This window comes from Emys orbicularis, chromosome 11 (assembly GCF_028017835.1).
Source record: "Emys orbicularis isolate rEmyOrb1 chromosome 11, rEmyOrb1.hap1, whole genome shotgun sequence".
NCBI lineage: Eukaryota > Metazoa > Chordata > Testudines > Emydidae > Emys > Emys orbicularis.
Genome location: NC_088693.1, coordinates 11,183,942 through 11,203,619, shown reverse-complemented (window position 1 = coordinate 11,203,619; position 19,678 = coordinate 11,183,942). Strand labels below are relative to the sequence as shown.

The following is a 19,678-nucleotide window of genomic DNA, read 5'->3' as shown; positions in this document are numbered from 1 at the left end:
ATTAAGAGCATGAAATATACTTTGAACAAATATCTAGGACTGCGTTCCAAGGCCTACAGGAAGAAACAAGTATTTTAAAAATTAAAAAGAGGAGTTTTAATGAGTGCAAATGACTTTTGAGGACGGCAATAGACTGATGGCTTTGTAAAGTCTTGCTGTCCCTTTTTTGGCTCTCCTGGGTTATTTATTGATACTTTTGCTGAATTAACCGTAGCTATATCTAATCGAATAAGACTCTCTTGAGATATTGTTTAGTAAATCAAGCCCTTGAGGTTTGGTAATGTGCCTCTTGCACAAATTCAAACCTCTAATTAAGTTAAAGGGTCCAAAAACACAGAACGAGGAGTTCTAGCCATGATAAATAGATTTCCAGTGTGTCTGTCAGTAAGTAACTGGTACCTGCTTCTTTGTGGCGATATAAAGAACTTAGCCAAAAAGAATGAAGAACATGAATACTCGATCTGTGGCTTTGCTGCAAAGCAAAGACTTGGTTGAGAACAGTTTTAAAACAGTTCAGGCATGCCTCCTGCTGAACTGGCTTCCAGCATTGACCAACAGGTGTGGAGGCCGGTTTGAACACCGTTCTAAGACCTCCTCCACATGGGTTGGTTAAATGGCCATAGCAATGATTGGTAGAGCAGTGTTGCATGTTTTCATATACAGCTTTCTTGGTGTAGTTCGGGAATGAGAGGACTATGACTTCAGAAATCAATGGCAACAGAAAAGTTATACCATAGAATTAGATCAGAGCTATCTAGGTTCTTTTTCCCCACTTATGTCAGTATTTTTCGTCACCCACTCCAAGTACCAGTTTCTTGGCACCCTTTCCCCTTACTCCCACCATTTGATGCTCCTCAAGTGATAATTTATTTCCCACATTCACAGCAATCCACTCCTCCTCCTTGATTTAAGGGACAGAGATCAGAACAGCATGTGAATCTTAACTTTCATCAGGGTCCATCCATTTCCCAACACAAAATAAATTGGCAGACTTGAACTCACCAAATGCTGCTCCTGATTTGACCAGAAGGGGCAGCTATTGAATGTTTTGAAACTGCCTATCCCTGGAAATAGTACCACCTGTGCAATGCTCCTAATTCTCTCCAGCTTGAGGAGTAAGCTTTGCTATTGATATTTGTGAAGCAGTAGCACCCAAAGCTCCCAAAGAGGATTTAGGACTCCATTTTGCTGGGTGCTGTAGAAATATGTAGGAAAACCTGGTTCCTGCCATGAAGAGAGCGCGCGCGCACACACACACACACACATATATGTTATTAATGGGATTGGTATACAACATACAAGCAAATGATCAGAGTTTCATACTGCAGAGTGAGGTAGGAGTAGTCTGAAATACTATTACAAGCAACATGATCATGAATAATAGCAAAAAATGTTTTCTGGGGTTGCTGTTTTTTCTTATGTAATGCCATCTGTTTTTGCAGTCTGAGTGTAATAAAATAGCATCTTTGTGTGTGTTGTCCCATGAGCTTTTGACAAGCAAACATATGATCAGCCCTATTTACGAGCAAACATTTCCCCTATGCCCATATATTTTCTTGTTCCTCTTTTTGTGTGTGTGCATGTACTTTACCCAGGGTGAATTGTGTGTGTGTGTACCACCCACACCTACTGACTTCCTTTTCCTCTTTTAAGAGTTGGAGAAAAAAGGAAAATATGCAAGTACCAGTTGGTGAGCTGTTATGCTTTTGTTCTACAGTCCAGTGAAATTGGGCTCACAGTGTTCACTAATAGCAGAGAAAATTCATGACATTTTTCTCCTGGAAGAAAACTGTACATAAAAATGTTTGCTGAAATAAGCTATGTATTAGAGCTTGCCTCCATTTGTAATGCAGTTTTGTGGCCACATAAGCTGCCCCATTATTGCTGTTCCTTTTTGAAGTTGTGCTTCCAAATCTAAGCTTTCTTTTAAAAAAAAATCTTATTGTTGTGAAAATAAATTTCAGACTGTGAATTGAGTGAAACTGATGCAGTGATGTCTTCCTGAAACAGTATGTCTTAGAAGAGCAAAATGGCCTATTCTTCTTGTGTATTTTAATGTATTTACAGTGAAACCTAATAATGCTTTACATATCAATGTTAACTATTTCACTGTTCCTAGTTTTAGCAGAAATTACACTGGATGTAGTAGCAGAAATTGGGACAAGGTGCAGTGAGGCAGATAGTTGTCAAGTTTACTGAGGTAGTTAATGAATCCTCCCACACACACACGCAGACACACAAAGGTTGGGGACGGGAGGGAAAAGGAGATGTATCTTTTTTGCAGTGCCAAAAGTTTCAGCTTCCTCATTAATGCACAAAACTCAAATAGAACCCCATGCCTCCCTCGGTGCCAAAAGCTCTGTCTTCTCTGGTGAAGCTTTCAACCTCCAGGTTCCCGCTTGACAACCTCAGTGATGCAGTTAATGCTTTTTAATACACTATGTGCATCATACTGAAAACTAAATATTTAGGGCAGTGTAAATCTATTTATAAGGCTCCCATCAGCATAGTATCTGAGCACCTCACAGTTTTTAATGTATTTATCTTCACAACACACATGTAAGTTAGGGAAGTATTATTGTCCCCATTGTACAGATGGGGAACTGAGGCACGGAGAGGCTAAGTGATTTGCCCAGTCAATGGACCATCCTCTCTCTCCTAACTAAACCTAATAGCCCCTCCCCCCGAGGTTGGGGAGGCAATAAGGAATGGGTACAAGCCTGGGGATTCAGGCAGTGGAAAATTATTCCATGGGGCTTTTGCACATCATTTAGGCCAGTGGTTCCCAAACTGGGGTTCGCAAAATGTTACAGGGGGTTCTCGGGAAAAAATTCCCTAATGGCGGACAGAGCTTTCCCTAGGGACCCCAGGCAGCACGGGGCCAGCAGCCTGGAGCCCTTGGATTTCCAAGAGCTAAGCAGATCAAAGCAAACAGATCTATCACATTGAGGAGATTTAAATTTCAAGACTCCTTATAAGAATTGGAAAAGGAGATGGATATTTTTTGCTGTTTTTAAAATTAAATAGGCAGCTAGTATTGTTTTTAAAATAATTCTGAAGAACAAGTTTAAGCTTCGTTGTAACGTGCGTTGTTTGCCTGGACTGCTCAAGACCTGAATGCCTGTGTAGGAGGAACTCTTTGAGTTGGCTTCTTAAATACCTTCATGCTGTTTCACATCTGATACTCCTTGATGAAACATAGGAGCCTTGTCTTATAACAGGCTTATTCAAAGTGATACAAGCTATGAAAGTGAGATCTTGGAAGAGTGTTGCCGTTTTCATAATGTAATAAAAATACTGTAATGATAAACAATAATTAATAATAGTGTGTAATAAGCATGTCATTAAAAACAAATTTTATATTTCCAAGATCATTGCTTTTATAATTTATACTCAGGTAAAGGAGACAATCCCTGGAAATATTCATTTTTAGGAGGGGGGTCGCGAGACTTGACATTTTAGTGAAAGGGGTTCACAGGTTGTTAAAGTTTGGGAATCACTGATTTAGGCCTAGTGTGTTGCATACTTTTAAATTATATTTTCCATTTTTCTTCAGAATTTTTCACTATTGGGAGAATATTTAGAATTAACAAGGAAAACTATTACTAAAGCACCCTGTTGATCTTCAAGTGAATCTTTGGAACTCACTTTCTTAAATGAAACAATAAAAACAAGGTGCAAGGGTGGATTATTTTGAGAACTATTTCTTGTCATGTGAGTAGTTAACAATTTATAATTTCTGAAGTTGTTGTACTGTATATTTTCTTCCTCTCTTTAATAGGTACAGAATGAAGATAGTGTCCTCTTATTTGTTGTTGCCTGGACGATCACTGAAATTATCCGTTACTCCTTTTATACATTTAGCCTATTAAACCACCTCCCTTACCTCATCAAATGGGCCAGGTAAGTTGCATAAAAGGAAGGTTGCCCTTTGCAGATATTTTACTGACTTGACAGGAAAGTTTATATAACCACACAGAAAATTAGTCTAGTAAGCATGGAAAATAATTGTCATACACAACATAATTGATTATTAGCTGACAGTAGCCACCTCATAGCCACAAATGGATATGTCTCCGTGTCCAGCTCTTGCTCCCCTCAGGCAATTTGTGTGCTTAAAATCTGTTAAATAGAAGTTGACATTAATGATCTTTAATGTCTCCCAATTGGAGACTTCATATCCAAAGGGCTGGTCCACACTACCCGCCTAATTCGGCGGGTAGAGATCGATCTTCTGGGATCGATTTATCGCGTCTCATCTGGACGCGATAGATCGATCCCAGAAGCGCTCCCCCGTCGACTGCGGAACTCCTGCTCGCCGAGAGGAGGAAGCGCTGTCGACGGGGGAGCCTGCCTGCGCCGCGTGGACCCGAAGTAAGTACTTTTAGTTCGATATAGGAAACGTCGACTTCAGCTACGCTATTCTCGTAGCTGAAGTTGCGTTTCTTATATCGATCCCCCGCCCCAGTGTGGACCAGCCCAAAGTGATTATGAAAGAAATAAAAATTCTTGTTATAAACTTAGTTTGGTTTTTTTTTTGTGACCAATGATATAAATATCAAATACTATATTTGCTTTTTTCCAGAATCAGTCTATAGTGAATTAATGTACTAACTTTCAACACTAGCTCAGAAAAGTAATGAGAGTTGTAATCCAATAGATCAGACTGATTACTTTGCAGTGACAATCAAATTTGGACTTTTTTTTGGTCGCTCAGCAGTTCATCGTGAATATGAATACCAATTTTAAGATTCCAGCTAAATGGGAGCATGGAAATTTAAGGACACCATCAACTCAACATCTAGCAATAAAAAATTTATATTTTGAGGTACTATGCTTGCTTCTTGAGTCCTGCCAATTATATAGTTTTAAAGTAATTTTCTTTTTGTATGTCTCTTTCACACAGTAGTGAGGAAAGAACATAAAGAAATGTCAGTCACCCTGTTACAAGTTTCTCTGTTATCCTTTAATAAACTAATTTTGGTAGTTGAACATCAGAGATATAATAAATGTGTCAAATTTCTTTATCGTACAACAGGCTCCTATGCTACAAGTATCTCTATTTTAAAGGAACATGACAATTTAAAAATCACACTTCTGTCTGAAAATGTTCATTTACTATTGTTATAAGTTATTCCCTGTTATAAGATGACTGTAACTGAAAGAGAGGGAAGAAAAAATTTACAGCACTCTGTGTATAGTCAGTTTTACTGTTTCCCAGTTTTAGACAGTTTCCTTTGTTTGTACAGATCTTTTATATAGCAATAAGGCAAAATGTCTTTTTAAAAGGCAAATGTGATGGAAAATCCTCAAGTTGGCAGTGGCTCAGGCACAGGTGTTGTACCTGAAACTACTTTTAACTCTTTATAGACAAGATTTCAAGCAGATATGGACTCTTCAGCAAGTTAACTATCAATAGCAGGTGGTTCAGAAATGTGAATTACAATTTTACAGGGTTATATTCAAATATAATTTGCAGCTTATCAAAGACACTTCTGCATTCAGTGAAATTTGATTGTTGGTCTGAACATTTTACCTTGGAGATAGCAACGTCATCTTACTGTGCTCTAATCAAATACCAATTGATACTGAAATAACAAGGCAAATATTAAATTTGTTTGTGGTTATTGAAAAGTGGAGTAACCATAACATAATTTAACAAATAATTTCACTTATAAGAGTTTGGGACTGATTTATTTTTTTTATGCCTTTCCCTAAATGTTTTGTTCTAGGTACACACTGTTCATAGTACTGTATCCAATGGGAGTCTCAGGCGAATTACTCACAATATATGCTGCTTTGCCCTTCGTCAGACAGGCTGGCTTGTATTCCATTAGCTTACCTAACAAATACAATTTTTCCTTTGATTACTATACATTCCTGATCCTGGTTATGATCTCTTATATTCCAAGTAAGTACACCATTATGTTAGGGTTTTGTGTGAAAACAGTATATGTAAAGCTAACTGAGAAACCGAGTGATTAAACTGTATGCATAGCTAGCTAGCTTTGCAGATAGCAACATACTTTTCTGAACGTTTCTTAAAGAAAAGAGATCAGACAAAAGTAGAACTACAGCAGTCAGCATTTGCCAATGTTTACCACATAGTGGTAATGGAGAAACTAGGATTTTTTATCTATACTTGAAATATAAAATAATTGTAGTATCTTTTGGCAAATGTTGACTTTTAAAATTATTTTTCTCTCTGCCACTCTCTTTCATTTACGGGACTTGGTTGTTCTGAACACAGAATTAGTCTATAGTTTATAAACAAATTTATTTATTTATTTTTGGGTTATCTCTTCATGACTTTTCCAGTAGTTAAGTAGATGAGTGGCAGATTTGCTATCCTCACAAAAACTGCAGAGCAGTGCACTTTTTTGCTCAAACAAAAATGGTCTTTGTGGGGAACACTGGTTTTGTACTCATCAGGGATGCTTCTTTGCCTCTCCCCTTCAAGATAAGAGAGCTAATCTGACTCATAATTTAGAAAGATATAATGTAGCTCTTGTTTTTCTTTGATCTGTGGTGTTTTAAAGTAAAAGACCTGTAACCAATACAGTTATGCCATTATGAGTCTAAAAATTCAAAAGAATGTAATGATAATGCTATTGGTGTCTATTTAGCTATTTCTACAGCTGTTTTTTCTCTGAACTTTTTATTATCTATGTAGCCTTCTAGTCTATGCAGAATGATGCATCGTATCCTAAGTAAGATTTAAACTTGAGCAGTGTTGAATTCTACAATCAGCGCTTATAATCTTCTAAGTAAGGCTTCTTATGAATCTTGATGTCACAAAAGTCATAAACTTTTCCATCCGCTATGAAAACTGCATTTCATTCATTTGTGTCCGAGAATAATATATTTGATGTAGCTCCAAAGATGCAGAGTAACTTTGGATTTATTTACATAAAAAGAAGGAAAGTCTCACTCTTTCACTTCCATCCATCCACTGGAATAGTTGGATTGTAGTTGGTGGAACCAAGCGGGGTGGTGGAAACTGAGCCTTCAAAACAATTTATCTAGATCTCACCCTTAAAACAGCTCAGTTTTGGGGCAGCACTTGCCCCTTTCAGTGTAGATTCATCAGTGTATTCAGATATGTACAGAATTTTTGAACTAATAATCCAACAATGTGAATTGTTTTTTTGATCACCCTGGTAGATAAGCATCAAAACATTCATGACATATGTCTGCTATTGTTCAACTTGTAATAGGTGTCTTCTTGCATAAACGTGTAGCCTTTGATATTTTGGTAGCACATGAGAATTAAGATTCAGTTGTCAAATCAGTTTATTCAGTTCATTCTTCCTGACCAACTTCACAAGTCTGCTGTCCCTCCACAGAAGCCCCACACTTTTATGGAAGTCTGTCTAAGCCTGGAGAAAATAAACATAGGAACTAATGAATGCTCTTTTCCTGACCCTAAACTCCCACTGAAAACTTCGGAAATACTGGGGTTACAATGACAGAAAAATTTTGAAAACATCCTCATTGAAAGTAATACAATTAATTTTCCTTCTAGTTGCAACTCCACTTCATGAAAACCTTTAGTTTTAAAATGAAAGTCCTGTCAAATTAGCTTCGGACTAAAATAATTCTCATGAAAATCTTGATTGCTCATAATGGATCCTATGCATGACAGACTTCCTGCATTTGTTCAAGTTTCATTGGAATAATTATGCAACAATGTGTTTTTTACCAAATTAATGAATGTTTTCATCAACACTAGTTTCCCTGGAGTGCAGTAGTATAATCTGGAATTCAGTCAGGTGGGAGACAAACTAAAGTGTGACCGGGGGGGGAGGGGGGGGGGGAGAGAGAGAGAGAGGATATGTGAGAAACAAAGTGAAAGAAGTCGGAGCAAAGAGTGCTGATTTATAACCAACCACCTTGAAACCTTTTTTAGTGCACAATTTAAATAGCCATGGGCTGATCTATTTTGCATAACAAACTCTTGGAATACACAATTGACATAATCTAGGCTGACACTAACCTTAACAGGCTCATATGGTTCACTAGGATGAACTGATCTTGAGCTCATGTTTAGAACTAATATTCAGGCTTGTTTAGCTGTTCATATCATATGTGCATGATTTCAGTCTCGCATTTTGTTCTCTCATTCTGCAAATACTGCAACTTATTGTATAAATACAATTTTACTCCACTCTCTGACCCTATGCATCCCTCCTTCAGGACCAAAGAAATTGTACCCAATTTGTTGTCTTTCTGAGATCTATTTCTCTCCTTCCCCGCCTCCCCCCCCTGCAAGAGCCTTTTCTTCCTATTCTCTGTGCAGATCATGAACCTTTTCATCTTATGTGTTTGTTCAGCTCCTAGTTAGATATATAGTCTGGCAAACTCACACTGATGCCAGCGTTCTGCTGTGTACTCTTGACTGTTCATGCATACCTTGGAGTGAAGATCTACATTGAGTCATGCAGAAAAATAATGTAGTATTTTGTCTTTGAAATAGAAAAAACATACTGGCAAAAATTGATGCATGGTACTTGAAGTCTGTAGGGACAATAGTGTGCATCATCCACTGCGTCTCTATTTTTCTCTCTGATTTTTGATGAGAAAGTGGATAAGCGATCTGTTATTTTCAGAGAGACCTTGAATGTATGACTGTAAGTGTGTCATGTTCAAACACAAACCTGATTTCATACTTTTATTTACATAAGTCTATTCTCTTTTCAGTCTTTCCTCAGTTGTATTTCCACATGCTACATCAGAGGAGAAAGGTACTTTCCCATACTGAAGAACACAAGAAATCTGAATAATTCCAGCTCTTTTTCAGAACTTTTCACACACCAAAATGCTGCAGACTTTCAGTAACCCAGCACATTTATACGAAATAAACCAGGAGTGTAAAAATTAAATCAGAAGTTTAAAAAAAAAACTTAGAAATAACTAATGTGATGATTTTGTTGACATTTCACCATGTAAAACACTGGAATATCATTTTCAGCATGCACTGCTATAAGAAATTTATGTGGCTTTGACTTTTTAGCCTTTTATCTTTCTTTAATTTATATGCTAACAAGACTTCAATTTATTACTTGACACCAGAAAGTTACAATATGAGTGATAAAGTTGTACCCACTAAGTGCAGTGCTTGAATTGGGATTATATTATTATTGTCATTGCTTTTTAAAAGCGCTTGACTGCATGCCAGAAATTGTATGTATTGCTGTAGAGGCAAACTATATTCTCTGGAATGCTCTAAGATTTTTGGATGGGACTCCAGTAACCAGGCAGATTGCATAAATCTTGCAAGAGAATTTCCTAACTTGAAAGGCAAGTGGGAGGGACAGCAGGGAAGCAATTATTGAAACTGAAGGGAAATGTGATTCTCTAGGAATTTAAATAGTATGGTGTCCTACCAGCATATGTTATCTAAAGATTTAACTGTTTATTACCTCAAGCTCTGTTCCAGTATTGTCCCTACAGAGCTATAATACTGCTTTGAAATATTAAAACTGCTTTGAGTACAGCAGCCTCAGATCACTTTTTTGAAATACATAGGGGGGGAAAGTGTAATTTTAATTTTTCTGAAATAATTGGGTAAAGCAATGTCATCAGTCATGGACCTGTACAGAGTGACACCAGGACACGTCACTCGGTTGCTCAGTGTTTTCCTCCCTTTATGGCTTTAAATTATCCCCATACGTTCAAACTGTTTTCCACTAGCTCATTTAACAACCTCTTTTGTTTACAAACTTGTAAACAGAGGATTCAAATACATTTCTGACTTTCAACTTTAAGAATAAATGTACACAATCACAGTCTAAATATGTTTTATACAGAGCCTTTTTCCAAATTGTGTTTGGCTGCTTGAACTTAAAGATGCATAGGCAATAATTTCAGTGATACTGTTAACTCTAATTTTAATGATGCTAGTAAGCCAAACATTTCTTTTTTTAAATGTAGCAATTCATAGAGGGGCAATATTTCCATGAACAGATTTATAGTTACATTTATTTTAGGTTTTTCTAAAGAAGACAAAATCTGAATCTTTTCATTACTATTTTTTATTTTTTGGCAACACTGCTGTTGGCAACACTGCTTCTTGCTCCGTTGAAAAAATACAGGTGAATTTTATCAGTGCTCAAAATGGTACAGAGCTTTTGATATGTAAATAGCTAAACCTTATAATGCAGCACAAATGATACCATGGCAACACTGGGGAGGGGAGAAAACCTAGAGATAATAGTATTGGTCTGTTTTAGAGAAATATAGCTGTGTTTGATTTACTGTACAAAATAATTTAAATGTACATCTTTATTGACCAATAAATCTCCCCCTACCCCCTTCAAATTGGTTATCCAGGTTAATTATAGCCTGTGTTTTCAAAGGGAGGCACCCAAATATATACATAGACATATAAATCAAAATGGCCTGACTTTCACAAGTTCTGAACACACACAGCTCCCATTGAAATCAGTGAGAATTCTGGATGCTCAATTCCTTTGAAAATCAAGCCACTTTGATTTAGGTGGCTAAATATGGAGTTAGGAGTCTAACTTTAGACTCCCATGTCTAAACATTTTGGCCTATGTGAATGATATATGAAATGGGATATATTAACTATATTGCTGGGAAGGAGGCTTGTATAATAGTTTTAATTAGATGGCTTTGATAAGAAGCAGAGAGATTGCCACAAATCTTTGAGAATGGGGAGAAGACTCTGTATAATTACCTATTTAGTTAAATAAGTTTTTATATTTTGGCATTTTATCACTTCTGTACCAATAATACAATACCATATATAAAGGTAATTGACCACACATGTAAATGAACTCCTACCTTTTTAAAAAAAATGGCGCTAGCATTCTCAGATGTGAAAAATAAATTGTTTGGGTTATAAGAAATCTCGTCATCAAAAACCTATTCAAGAATTCGGTACTCCACATTTTCAACATGTAAAATGCATTCCTGCTGTACTTACTCGGAATAAGCTCCTATTTAACTTGGTAGAAGTTCATCCTGAATAAGGACTGCAGAATCAGGCCCCAAGATAACTTTATAATAGCTGGTTTCTTTGTTCATAATATTTTCTTTTTATAAAATGAGAATGAACATACATTCTGTGAAGTGTGTATCTTTCACTGAAATTTAATTCAATTTACGTGAACCTAATAGTGGAGGGTTTCATAGGTACTTTACTTGGTATAATCTAGAGAGTTCTTTTTCATAAACTATTACCTGACTCACGTATTTTCTCCCTTCCATTGGTATCATCAAACTGCTACAGCAGATATCTGCTTCTGCTTTGATGGTTTTCATGATGTGCATAATAGTTTGTAGACAGGTTACTAACTTGTGTCCTGCCGTGCTTCTTTATCCAAATTGTCATTAAATGGAAGAAACACCATGGTCCTTCCTAGTAGACAATGTACACCTGGAGTTGTAGAAATTTTCATAGTGTAATTTACAATAAAATGCAGATTAAAGGTGCAGATAAACAAATTGTAATTTTTCACAATGTGATGTTTCTATCAAAGATTTTTTTTATTAACCAGTGAAGATTGACATTTGTGTGGACTAATCTGCAAAGTCATTTTAAAGTCATCTTTCAAGACACAAATATTCATGAATATACATCGAATCAGGTATATGTTGGTGCATATTGATATAATGAAATTTGGATGAAAACTACATTATATACAGTCGTTTTTGTATTTTTTGTATGTTGTGAAGAATAAAATTGTAATTTTATAAGTCTTTGATTCACTAAGATAATTATAAGTTAAATGTATTTTTTTTTTGTATATGTAGGAACCAGATATTACATGGAGCTCTGAAATACTAAGCTTAGACTTTTATGCATGTTTGGAAGATATTTCTACCAGATGTTAATGTAGTGAAACAGTTTGTTCACTAAATATTAGTTTGTGTTGTTGCATTGTGTAATAAATGGATTCTGTGCTCTTTGCCTGGATTTGAACTACTGACCAGTGCTACTGATTTCTGTAATCCAAATAATAAAATTATGGATGAAATATGGAGTGTTGGTAGTATGTAAGGAAAAAAGCATAAATATATTTGAGTATGCAATACCAGGCGGTTAATCCTTAATAGTTATTGCTGTGTACTATATGCAATATATTTTTTCTTGCAGTTTGTTGGAAAATTTTTGGATTCATAACTTTTTGCACTCAAACAGAAGATGGCCTAAACTTGAAATGTAGTTTCAGTTTTTGGAAATGTGCATCACAATGTGTTGAAAACACGTACAGATCCTTGAATAGAATGAGAGATTTTTTGCTTTTCCATTGCTATCTGTACTATCACAGATAAGTACAGCTATTCTATAAGCACAAATAATTACAATTATTCGAAATACAATGAAATGTTTTAACAAATGCAATAGAGTGTTTGGGAGTTCACTTACTAAATATACTGCAAAGTGTTTGCTACCAAGGCAGCTTTCTGGATATTGTCTTAATGTTTTTAACACTTCTTGGGAGAAAGATTTTAAATATCTGTGAAAATTAATGGACTCTAGCTAATATGTTGTAAGCCTCTAACAGGACCTGAGTAATGGTTGCAAAGTAAGTTATTCTATTCTAGCCCTATGTTTCGCATAGGATTCCACAACTACAGTAATTTTGCACACACACACAAAAAAAAGGGATGAAATAAAGGATTGTTTTCATGCCCTGTAAAAGCACATGCCCCATGCATGACAGCTGTGACTTAGCACAACTAGTATGTAATTAAAAACTTCCTTTTCTAACTTTGCTATTGATGTACAGTGGTTAGGCTGAACTCTTCCCAGCTTTGCCTTAGCATAACTAATGGTCAGTATTTTGTGTGTCCCCCTTCATATTTCTTTTACCAAATACAGAGAATACAGCAAATATGGAGGCAATACTAGTTATCTAGGGTAAAATCTAAAAGCTTTTAAGTATGAGCACCCTGTTTACAGGGGAATTATTTAAAAAATAATATTTAAGTGACAGGCCATGGCAGTTGATGGCCTGAAACTCAGGAAAAGCTCTGTGCTGGGGTAGGCATAAAATAAAAAGGTGTGGTTTTCTACACAATTCCCTTTTATTTAGTATGGAGAGGGCATTTCTAGAGGGCCAGTTCTCTTTCCCTTAGAGATGATGTTAGCCATCTGACTATCTGAATATTCCATTCAGCTTCCAATAGGTCCGAAATTCTACTCACCCAGTCACCTAAATAGATGATTTTTTTTTTTTTTTTTTTTTTGACAAATAAGTAAGCTATTTTCTCAGTATGATGGTAGCAGGTGAGCAAGTAGATTTTCTGCCTGTGCAGGCAAAGTTTGTGACAGTTTTTCAAGGTTAGGTTATAATTAAGCAGTAATTACTGGCAGGAAGGGTACCCCTGGCAGTTAAGGACTGGATGGATAACTTCAGACTGATTTAGTTGGTCACTAATTTCCAGATAATGCCCTACCCTAAGAATTTGATGGCTACTAAAGAGCCATTGAAAACAAAGTATTTACCTTCTTATATATTGAAAAATTAAGTTGGAGTGCATGCTGCCAGAGCTGTGGTATTCTCTTTACAGTGCTAGTCTTGATGTGCCAGTATGCTCACCAGCTGGAAAACAGAACTTTTCTCTCAACATTCCATTGGTTTATAATTTAAGAAACCTTGTCTTCATTTCTTTAAAACCCTCAGTTATAAAGGTATGGCTTAATATATGTATAAAGCCTTCCACTTGTAGGTCACCATTTCCAAGCCAGGACAATTCCAAAATGACAAAATAGTTCAGCCTTTGTTGTATATCACCATCTGGGTATGTCTCATTTAATCATTTCCTTGCCATTGCAGACGCCTTAGGCACTAGTGCACCTTAGTGCCTGCTGTTCTCTGCCTATGGAACAATATCTAAGTCTCCTGAGGGCTGTAATACTGTGGTCTAATTCTGGTTGTTACATTGGGGGTGGGGGAGAGGAAAGGGTCAGGGTGTTTAGTGGCCTGTGATATACAGATGGTCAGAATAGATGATTTGGTGGCCTTAAACTCTGCCACTATGACATTAAATGTGTGCTCTCTTAATCCAGTTCCTTGTTTACAAGCAATCCCAGCCACATGGTACTACTGGGGCTCCGTTATTTGAAGTCTCTGCAGAGGTTTCCTCATATAGATGCTGAACTGCACCTGTCCCTGTGTGATGGTCTCACCACTTCAGACTTGAAAGCACCTTACTATGATGGTTATGGATAAAATTGTACAGCTGCTACCTGTTGTGAGGATAGACTGAGTCAGGCACCTTTCATAAGCACTAAAATCACTAAGTATAAAAATACATTAAAAGTTGGAGTGCATGCTGCCAGAGCTGTGGTATTGATAAGAGTGCAAAATCAAGCACTTGAAAAATAGGAAATGGCAGAATTAAGGTTGCTTTTACAACCTTAATTCTGCCCTCTTGTGTGACTTCATTATGATAGGATCTTCTTGTGGTTACAGCAGTTGAATGTTACCCTGAAGAATTGAAGAAATGGAATTTTAAACTGTGTCCCTTTACATTCAGTTCTATGTTGATAATATCCACTTAAAAGCTAATCCTGCATTTCTTGTGGATTTAAAATGCCCAAGAATGCTTCATTTTGGGAGTGCAGGAACAGGCCCTTAATCAGCAAGATGATATCCATTTAGCATAAGATTATTCTAAGAAATCACTTTGTGTATGTTTTTCATTTGCTTTTCATTATTGTAAAGTTCTGCAAGTGTACATAGCACTACATCCAATGGAGAAAGACAAAGGTCCCTAGTGCTGGGAACTTACAATTGGTGACAAATGACAATGCCAATACAAATATGAGATGAAGAATGGTTCAGGTGCCAGAGGGCATGGAGGAATGGAGGGTGGTGTGACTGACCTAGCAAAGCTTCAAGTGAGTATTAATAGAGTTACTCCAACCAGCTTATAGCGCAATTATTTTAGTTATGCTGCAAACAAATTAGATGCTAAAATGTTTTTCCTTTTGCTATAACAACAAAAATAGTACTTTTGGGTGCAGCTTTTTACTAGCAATTAAGCTGTGCTCAGGAAATTCTTTATCATTTCAGTATCTCTTCCCTTAAATAAAGGAAGCAATTGGAACCAGTTTTATCCTCTACAAACCACACTTATTTTAAACACATTGACCTTTTCGATAGTCTTTATAATACAGAAAAGGTGTTATATGTTCATCAATTTTTAGCAGGACAAACACTACGTAGTACAATGCAAAAGACTTATTTGGTATCAAAACAGTTAAAGTCAGGTATACAGTTAGCAGCAGATCCAGTTGAGGTGATAGCCTTTCTTATTAGTATTCTTTTTTAAGAATTGCTTGCATGATTCTAATAATTTATTATTACAATGTACTACTTATCTTCTCTCACTATTTTGTAACCACATACCAGTTATATTCAAATAAATCCACGACATATCGCTAGTATCTGATTTTAAAAAACAAAATTGAAACATGCTTGCATAATTAAATAGCTTTTGGAACCCTAAAACGTTATTAAAATGAATAATCACAGTACATACTTCCAAGTTCATTTCACTCTAGCTGATCTCACAGTATGATACAAAGCCCCTACTAGTGAAAATTTAAAATAACTTTTTAATAAAAACCTTGGCTGTTTGTACTTTTTTTTTTTTTTTTTATTCCACTATTGCTGATTACTGAACTGTGGAAATGCCTTCTTGCACAATAGTGGTCTGGCACAGTCTGAGTCTATTTGTCAGTGTCATAGACATTGGATGGGAGAAGACAACTAATTAGAGGTCTGATCTTGAGGTGCACTGAATCCCCTGAATTCCAGTGCAAGCCCATGGGAGCTGCTGGTGCTCAGCACGTCTGAAAATCAGGCTGATGACACTGCTCTGCAGCCAAAATGCTTCTGAAATAAATGTAGTCAAACTTTACTAATTCTGGGTCACTGAGAACGAAAATGATGCTTAAAATTGTTGATTGGCTCTAGTTTTCAAGATATGCTATTGGGTCAGTATATACGACCCTTGACTTGGGAATGGCGGAGGATAAGTGAGTTATAAAGGGAAGGGATCTCAATTTAAACCAGAAATGACTAAACTACATCTTTGACTGGATCTATGAATAAATCTATGACTGGGTTTGGACAGTACTTGCTTTTTAGGCAAAACAATGAATGATGCAATCTGAAGCTGGTATTGCGTCATACATGATATGAATTGCATCATGTTATTCCTAGAAGTCATGGATGATGCAATCATAACGAAGCTCCATCACTCTGCTGAACAAATTGCCCTATATCAGCTCTAGAAATCATACAGTGTCGTGCTCTCTTATTTGTCAGTGTTTGATTTTGCAAAGGGACACATTTCTGTTTAGCCAAAGTGAGCAGAGATGCCTCGTACTTGTGTGAACAGTGCAGATAACTTCTGCTATGTTTGTGGTGAAGTGACTTTTGCATCACAAAAGCGCAGTATAACCACTATAGTTAAGAAAGCCTATCACCTTTATTTTGGCTACAAAATTGGAGATCAGGACAAGAGGTGGGCCCCACACATATGCTGCAACACTTGTGCAACAAATCTTCGCCAGTGGTTGAACAGGAAAAGGAAATCTATGCCTTTTGCAGTGCCAATGATTTGGAGAGAGCCAACAGATCATACCAGCAATTGTTACTTCTGCATGGTGCCTCCAGTTGGGAAAGGTGTGTCAAAGAAGAAAAAGTGGACTGTGCATTATCCAAACATTCCATCAGCTATACGCCCAGTACCCCACGGAGAAGGACTGCCGGTTCCTGATGCACCAGAATCATTCTCACTTGAGTCAGACGAGGAAGAGGAAGAGGATGAAACTTCTGGTCCTGAACCATCAATGTCACAGGACCCACATTTTCTCCCGTCCTCCTCCTCTGAACCACACCTCATAACACAAGGTGAACTGAATGACCTTGTCAGGGATTTGGAACTACCCAAGAGTAAGGCAGAGCTGTTGGGCTCCAGACTACAGCAGTGGAATCTCCTGGCAGGTGATGTTAGGGTTTCCATGTTCCGTGACCGTCAAAAGGATCTTTTCCCATTCTTCTTCATGGAAGGTGATCTTGTAGCCTGCAACAACATCGATGGTGTGATGGCAGCTCTCAACATCGTTCACGCTCCAGATGAGTGGAGACTGTTCATTGATTCATCGAAGACGAGTCTTAAAGCTGTTTTACTGCATAATGGCAATGTTTTGCCATCAATTCCAGTTGGTCATGCAGTCCATATGAAGGAAACCTATGACAACATGAAACAACTTTTGAGGTGCATAAACTATGACCAACATCAGTGGCAGCTTTGTGGCGATTTGAAGGTTGTTGCTCTCTTGCTTGGTCTGCAGACTGGATACACAAAGTACTGCTATTTTCTCTGCGAATGGGATAGTCGTGCAAGAGATTCCCACTACATCAAGAAAGATTGGCCACTCCGACAGTCATTGGAGCCTGGGAGGAAAAAAGTGTTCAGCATCCACCACTTGTTGAATCAAGGAAGATTTTGTTACCACCCTTACACATCAAGCTGGGTCTGATGAAGAACTTTGTCAAGGCCATTGACAAAACACAAGCAGCTTTCAAGTACCTCCGTGGAAAATTTCCAAGGTTAAGTGAAGCTAAGATAAAGGAAGGTGTCTTTGTTGGTCCTCAGATTCGTGAATTTCTTCGAGATGATGCATTTGACCATGCACTGCGTGGCAAGGAAAAGACAGCATGGAAAGCCTTCCGGTTAGTGGCAATAAATTTTCTCGGAAACAACAAGGCAGACAACTACAGGTTGTTGGTGGAAAACCTCCTCAAGGCATACAAAAGCCTTGGTTGCAACATGTCACTAAAGATACATTTTTTGCACTCTCATCTAGATTTTTTTCCACCGAACTGCGGAGCAGTGAGCGACGAGCACGGCGAGAGATTTCACCAGGACATTGCAACAATGGAGAAACGCTATCAGGGCAAATGGAGCCCATCAATGCTTGCAGACTATTGCTGGACAGTGACAAGAGATGCTCCATTTAATGAATACAAGAGACAAGCCAAGAAGCGCCGAGTAGACACTGAATAGGACTAAACTATGTACAGAATAGTTTTTTGCCTTTTGTTTCATAATAAATTTTATTTATATAACCCTTTTGCTGATTTTTAAAGTGTTACATAAACAGGACAGGTGAAATATTATCATGTAAAGCAACCATAAACACATAAAAGACCTAGGTTTACAATTTATGATTAAAACTCTACTATCTACACAATATACATAGACATAAAATGTAAAAACTTAAATATCTTAGAAACAGTAGCCAATCAGTTGTTTTAATTGTCATATTTGAATTCAGCACATCAAAATACATAATAAATAGCACATTTTAGCTCTGAAGCAGATGACTTCTCAAAAATTGTAGACCAGTGTTATCTAGTTGCCTATGTCTGGATTTAGGTGCCTAACTTGGAAAATGTTGTCCCAGGTCTCTTTACCTCTGTGTACCTATCTGTTACATGAGTACAATACTGCTACAGAGGTGATTTAAGGCTTAGTCTTTCTAAAGCACTAAGATCCTTCCAGCCAAGGTGCCAGCATTAGGTCAAAGCAAATAATCACTTGAGGTGTTTGCATTTATGTTAATGCCAGGCTGCAATGTTTTTCATTGCATCTATGCACATACCTCTGCCCACTTGATTGTTTTAAGGCTGATCCTGTGTGCCATGCAAGTGCAAATCCTTATTCAACTTTTCTCAATTCTTAGAGACAGTGGAGTTCATAAAATGAAATAAATCATTATAAATACATCCAGCTCAATACTCAAATTTTAAGTCTTTCTAGGATCTGCGCAGCTCACTTTCCTTGTGAGCTGGTTTAGCCTACAAAATAAAGGTCAATTATGAGTCAGGCTGTTAGAAAGAAGACATGGCTGTACTTTCACAGTGCCACTCTCTCCCTTGGTTTTTTCCTCCTGAATCATCACATGAGAAAAGGTTGAGAGAATATATAAAAGCAGCCTGAATGGAGTTTCAGCTTGTTCATGAAGCAGAGTCAGATTCTGTAATTGCTTTGTGGTTCCAAGCATTATTTTGTGCGATGTAGATGACGTCTTGCTGAGGGAAACGTGAAGTGTTTTAGGAGACCTTCACTGATACAGATGGCATGGACATTTCAGAGGTCAGGAACAATATTTTTGCAAACCTCATACAACAAATGAAGCCATTAGAAACAGAATATTTGCTACTTGCACTGGTGACATTTACTATGGCATTATGTTTCCCATTCCAAGTAAGTAATGCAGTGAGCAAACCTCCATCTTTAAGGTGCCCACTTGCACCTATTGCAACATTTTCCAGTTCATTATATTGTAATATTTACATGCAACACTGCATCTGGATATGTAGTGAATGTCTATCTGTAAACAGGGGTGTTTTCCCCTGTAAGAACCAGCTGTGCCATAATGTACCTTCATTCAGCTCAGTTACTATACAGGCAGTTCCTTCAGGGCAGCTGTGAGCTAAACAGGGAGTGTCTCCTCTTGCCAAGATATTTCTCCATGTAAAGACTTTCATGCTGGCAAACCATGGATCTGCTGCATGTCCACTTCTCTACAGCTACAGGATATTGTGCATTTCTAGGCACTTCAGTACCTGAAATTTAAATTACTTTGTAGATCAAAGGAAAAGAGTCTGAAAGGACCGAT

General features: G+C 37.2%; 1 protein-coding gene across 1 annotated transcript in view; it reads left to right on the top strand.

Moving 5' to 3' along the window:
- The window catches only part of HACD2 (3-hydroxyacyl-CoA dehydratase 2), a 45,937-nt gene extending 37,154 nt beyond the window's left edge, over window positions 1-8,783 (top strand). The window contains exons 5-7 of the mRNA XM_065413697.1: window positions 3,782-3,903; window positions 5,733-5,911; window positions 8,701-8,783. Of these exons, the coding sequence (XP_065269769.1) occupies window positions 3,782-3,903; window positions 5,733-5,911; window positions 8,701-8,783 (384 nt within the window). The remainder of the gene's footprint in view (window positions 1-3,781; window positions 3,904-5,732; window positions 5,912-8,700) is intronic.
- Window positions 8,784-19,678: the final 10,895 nt, after the last annotated feature.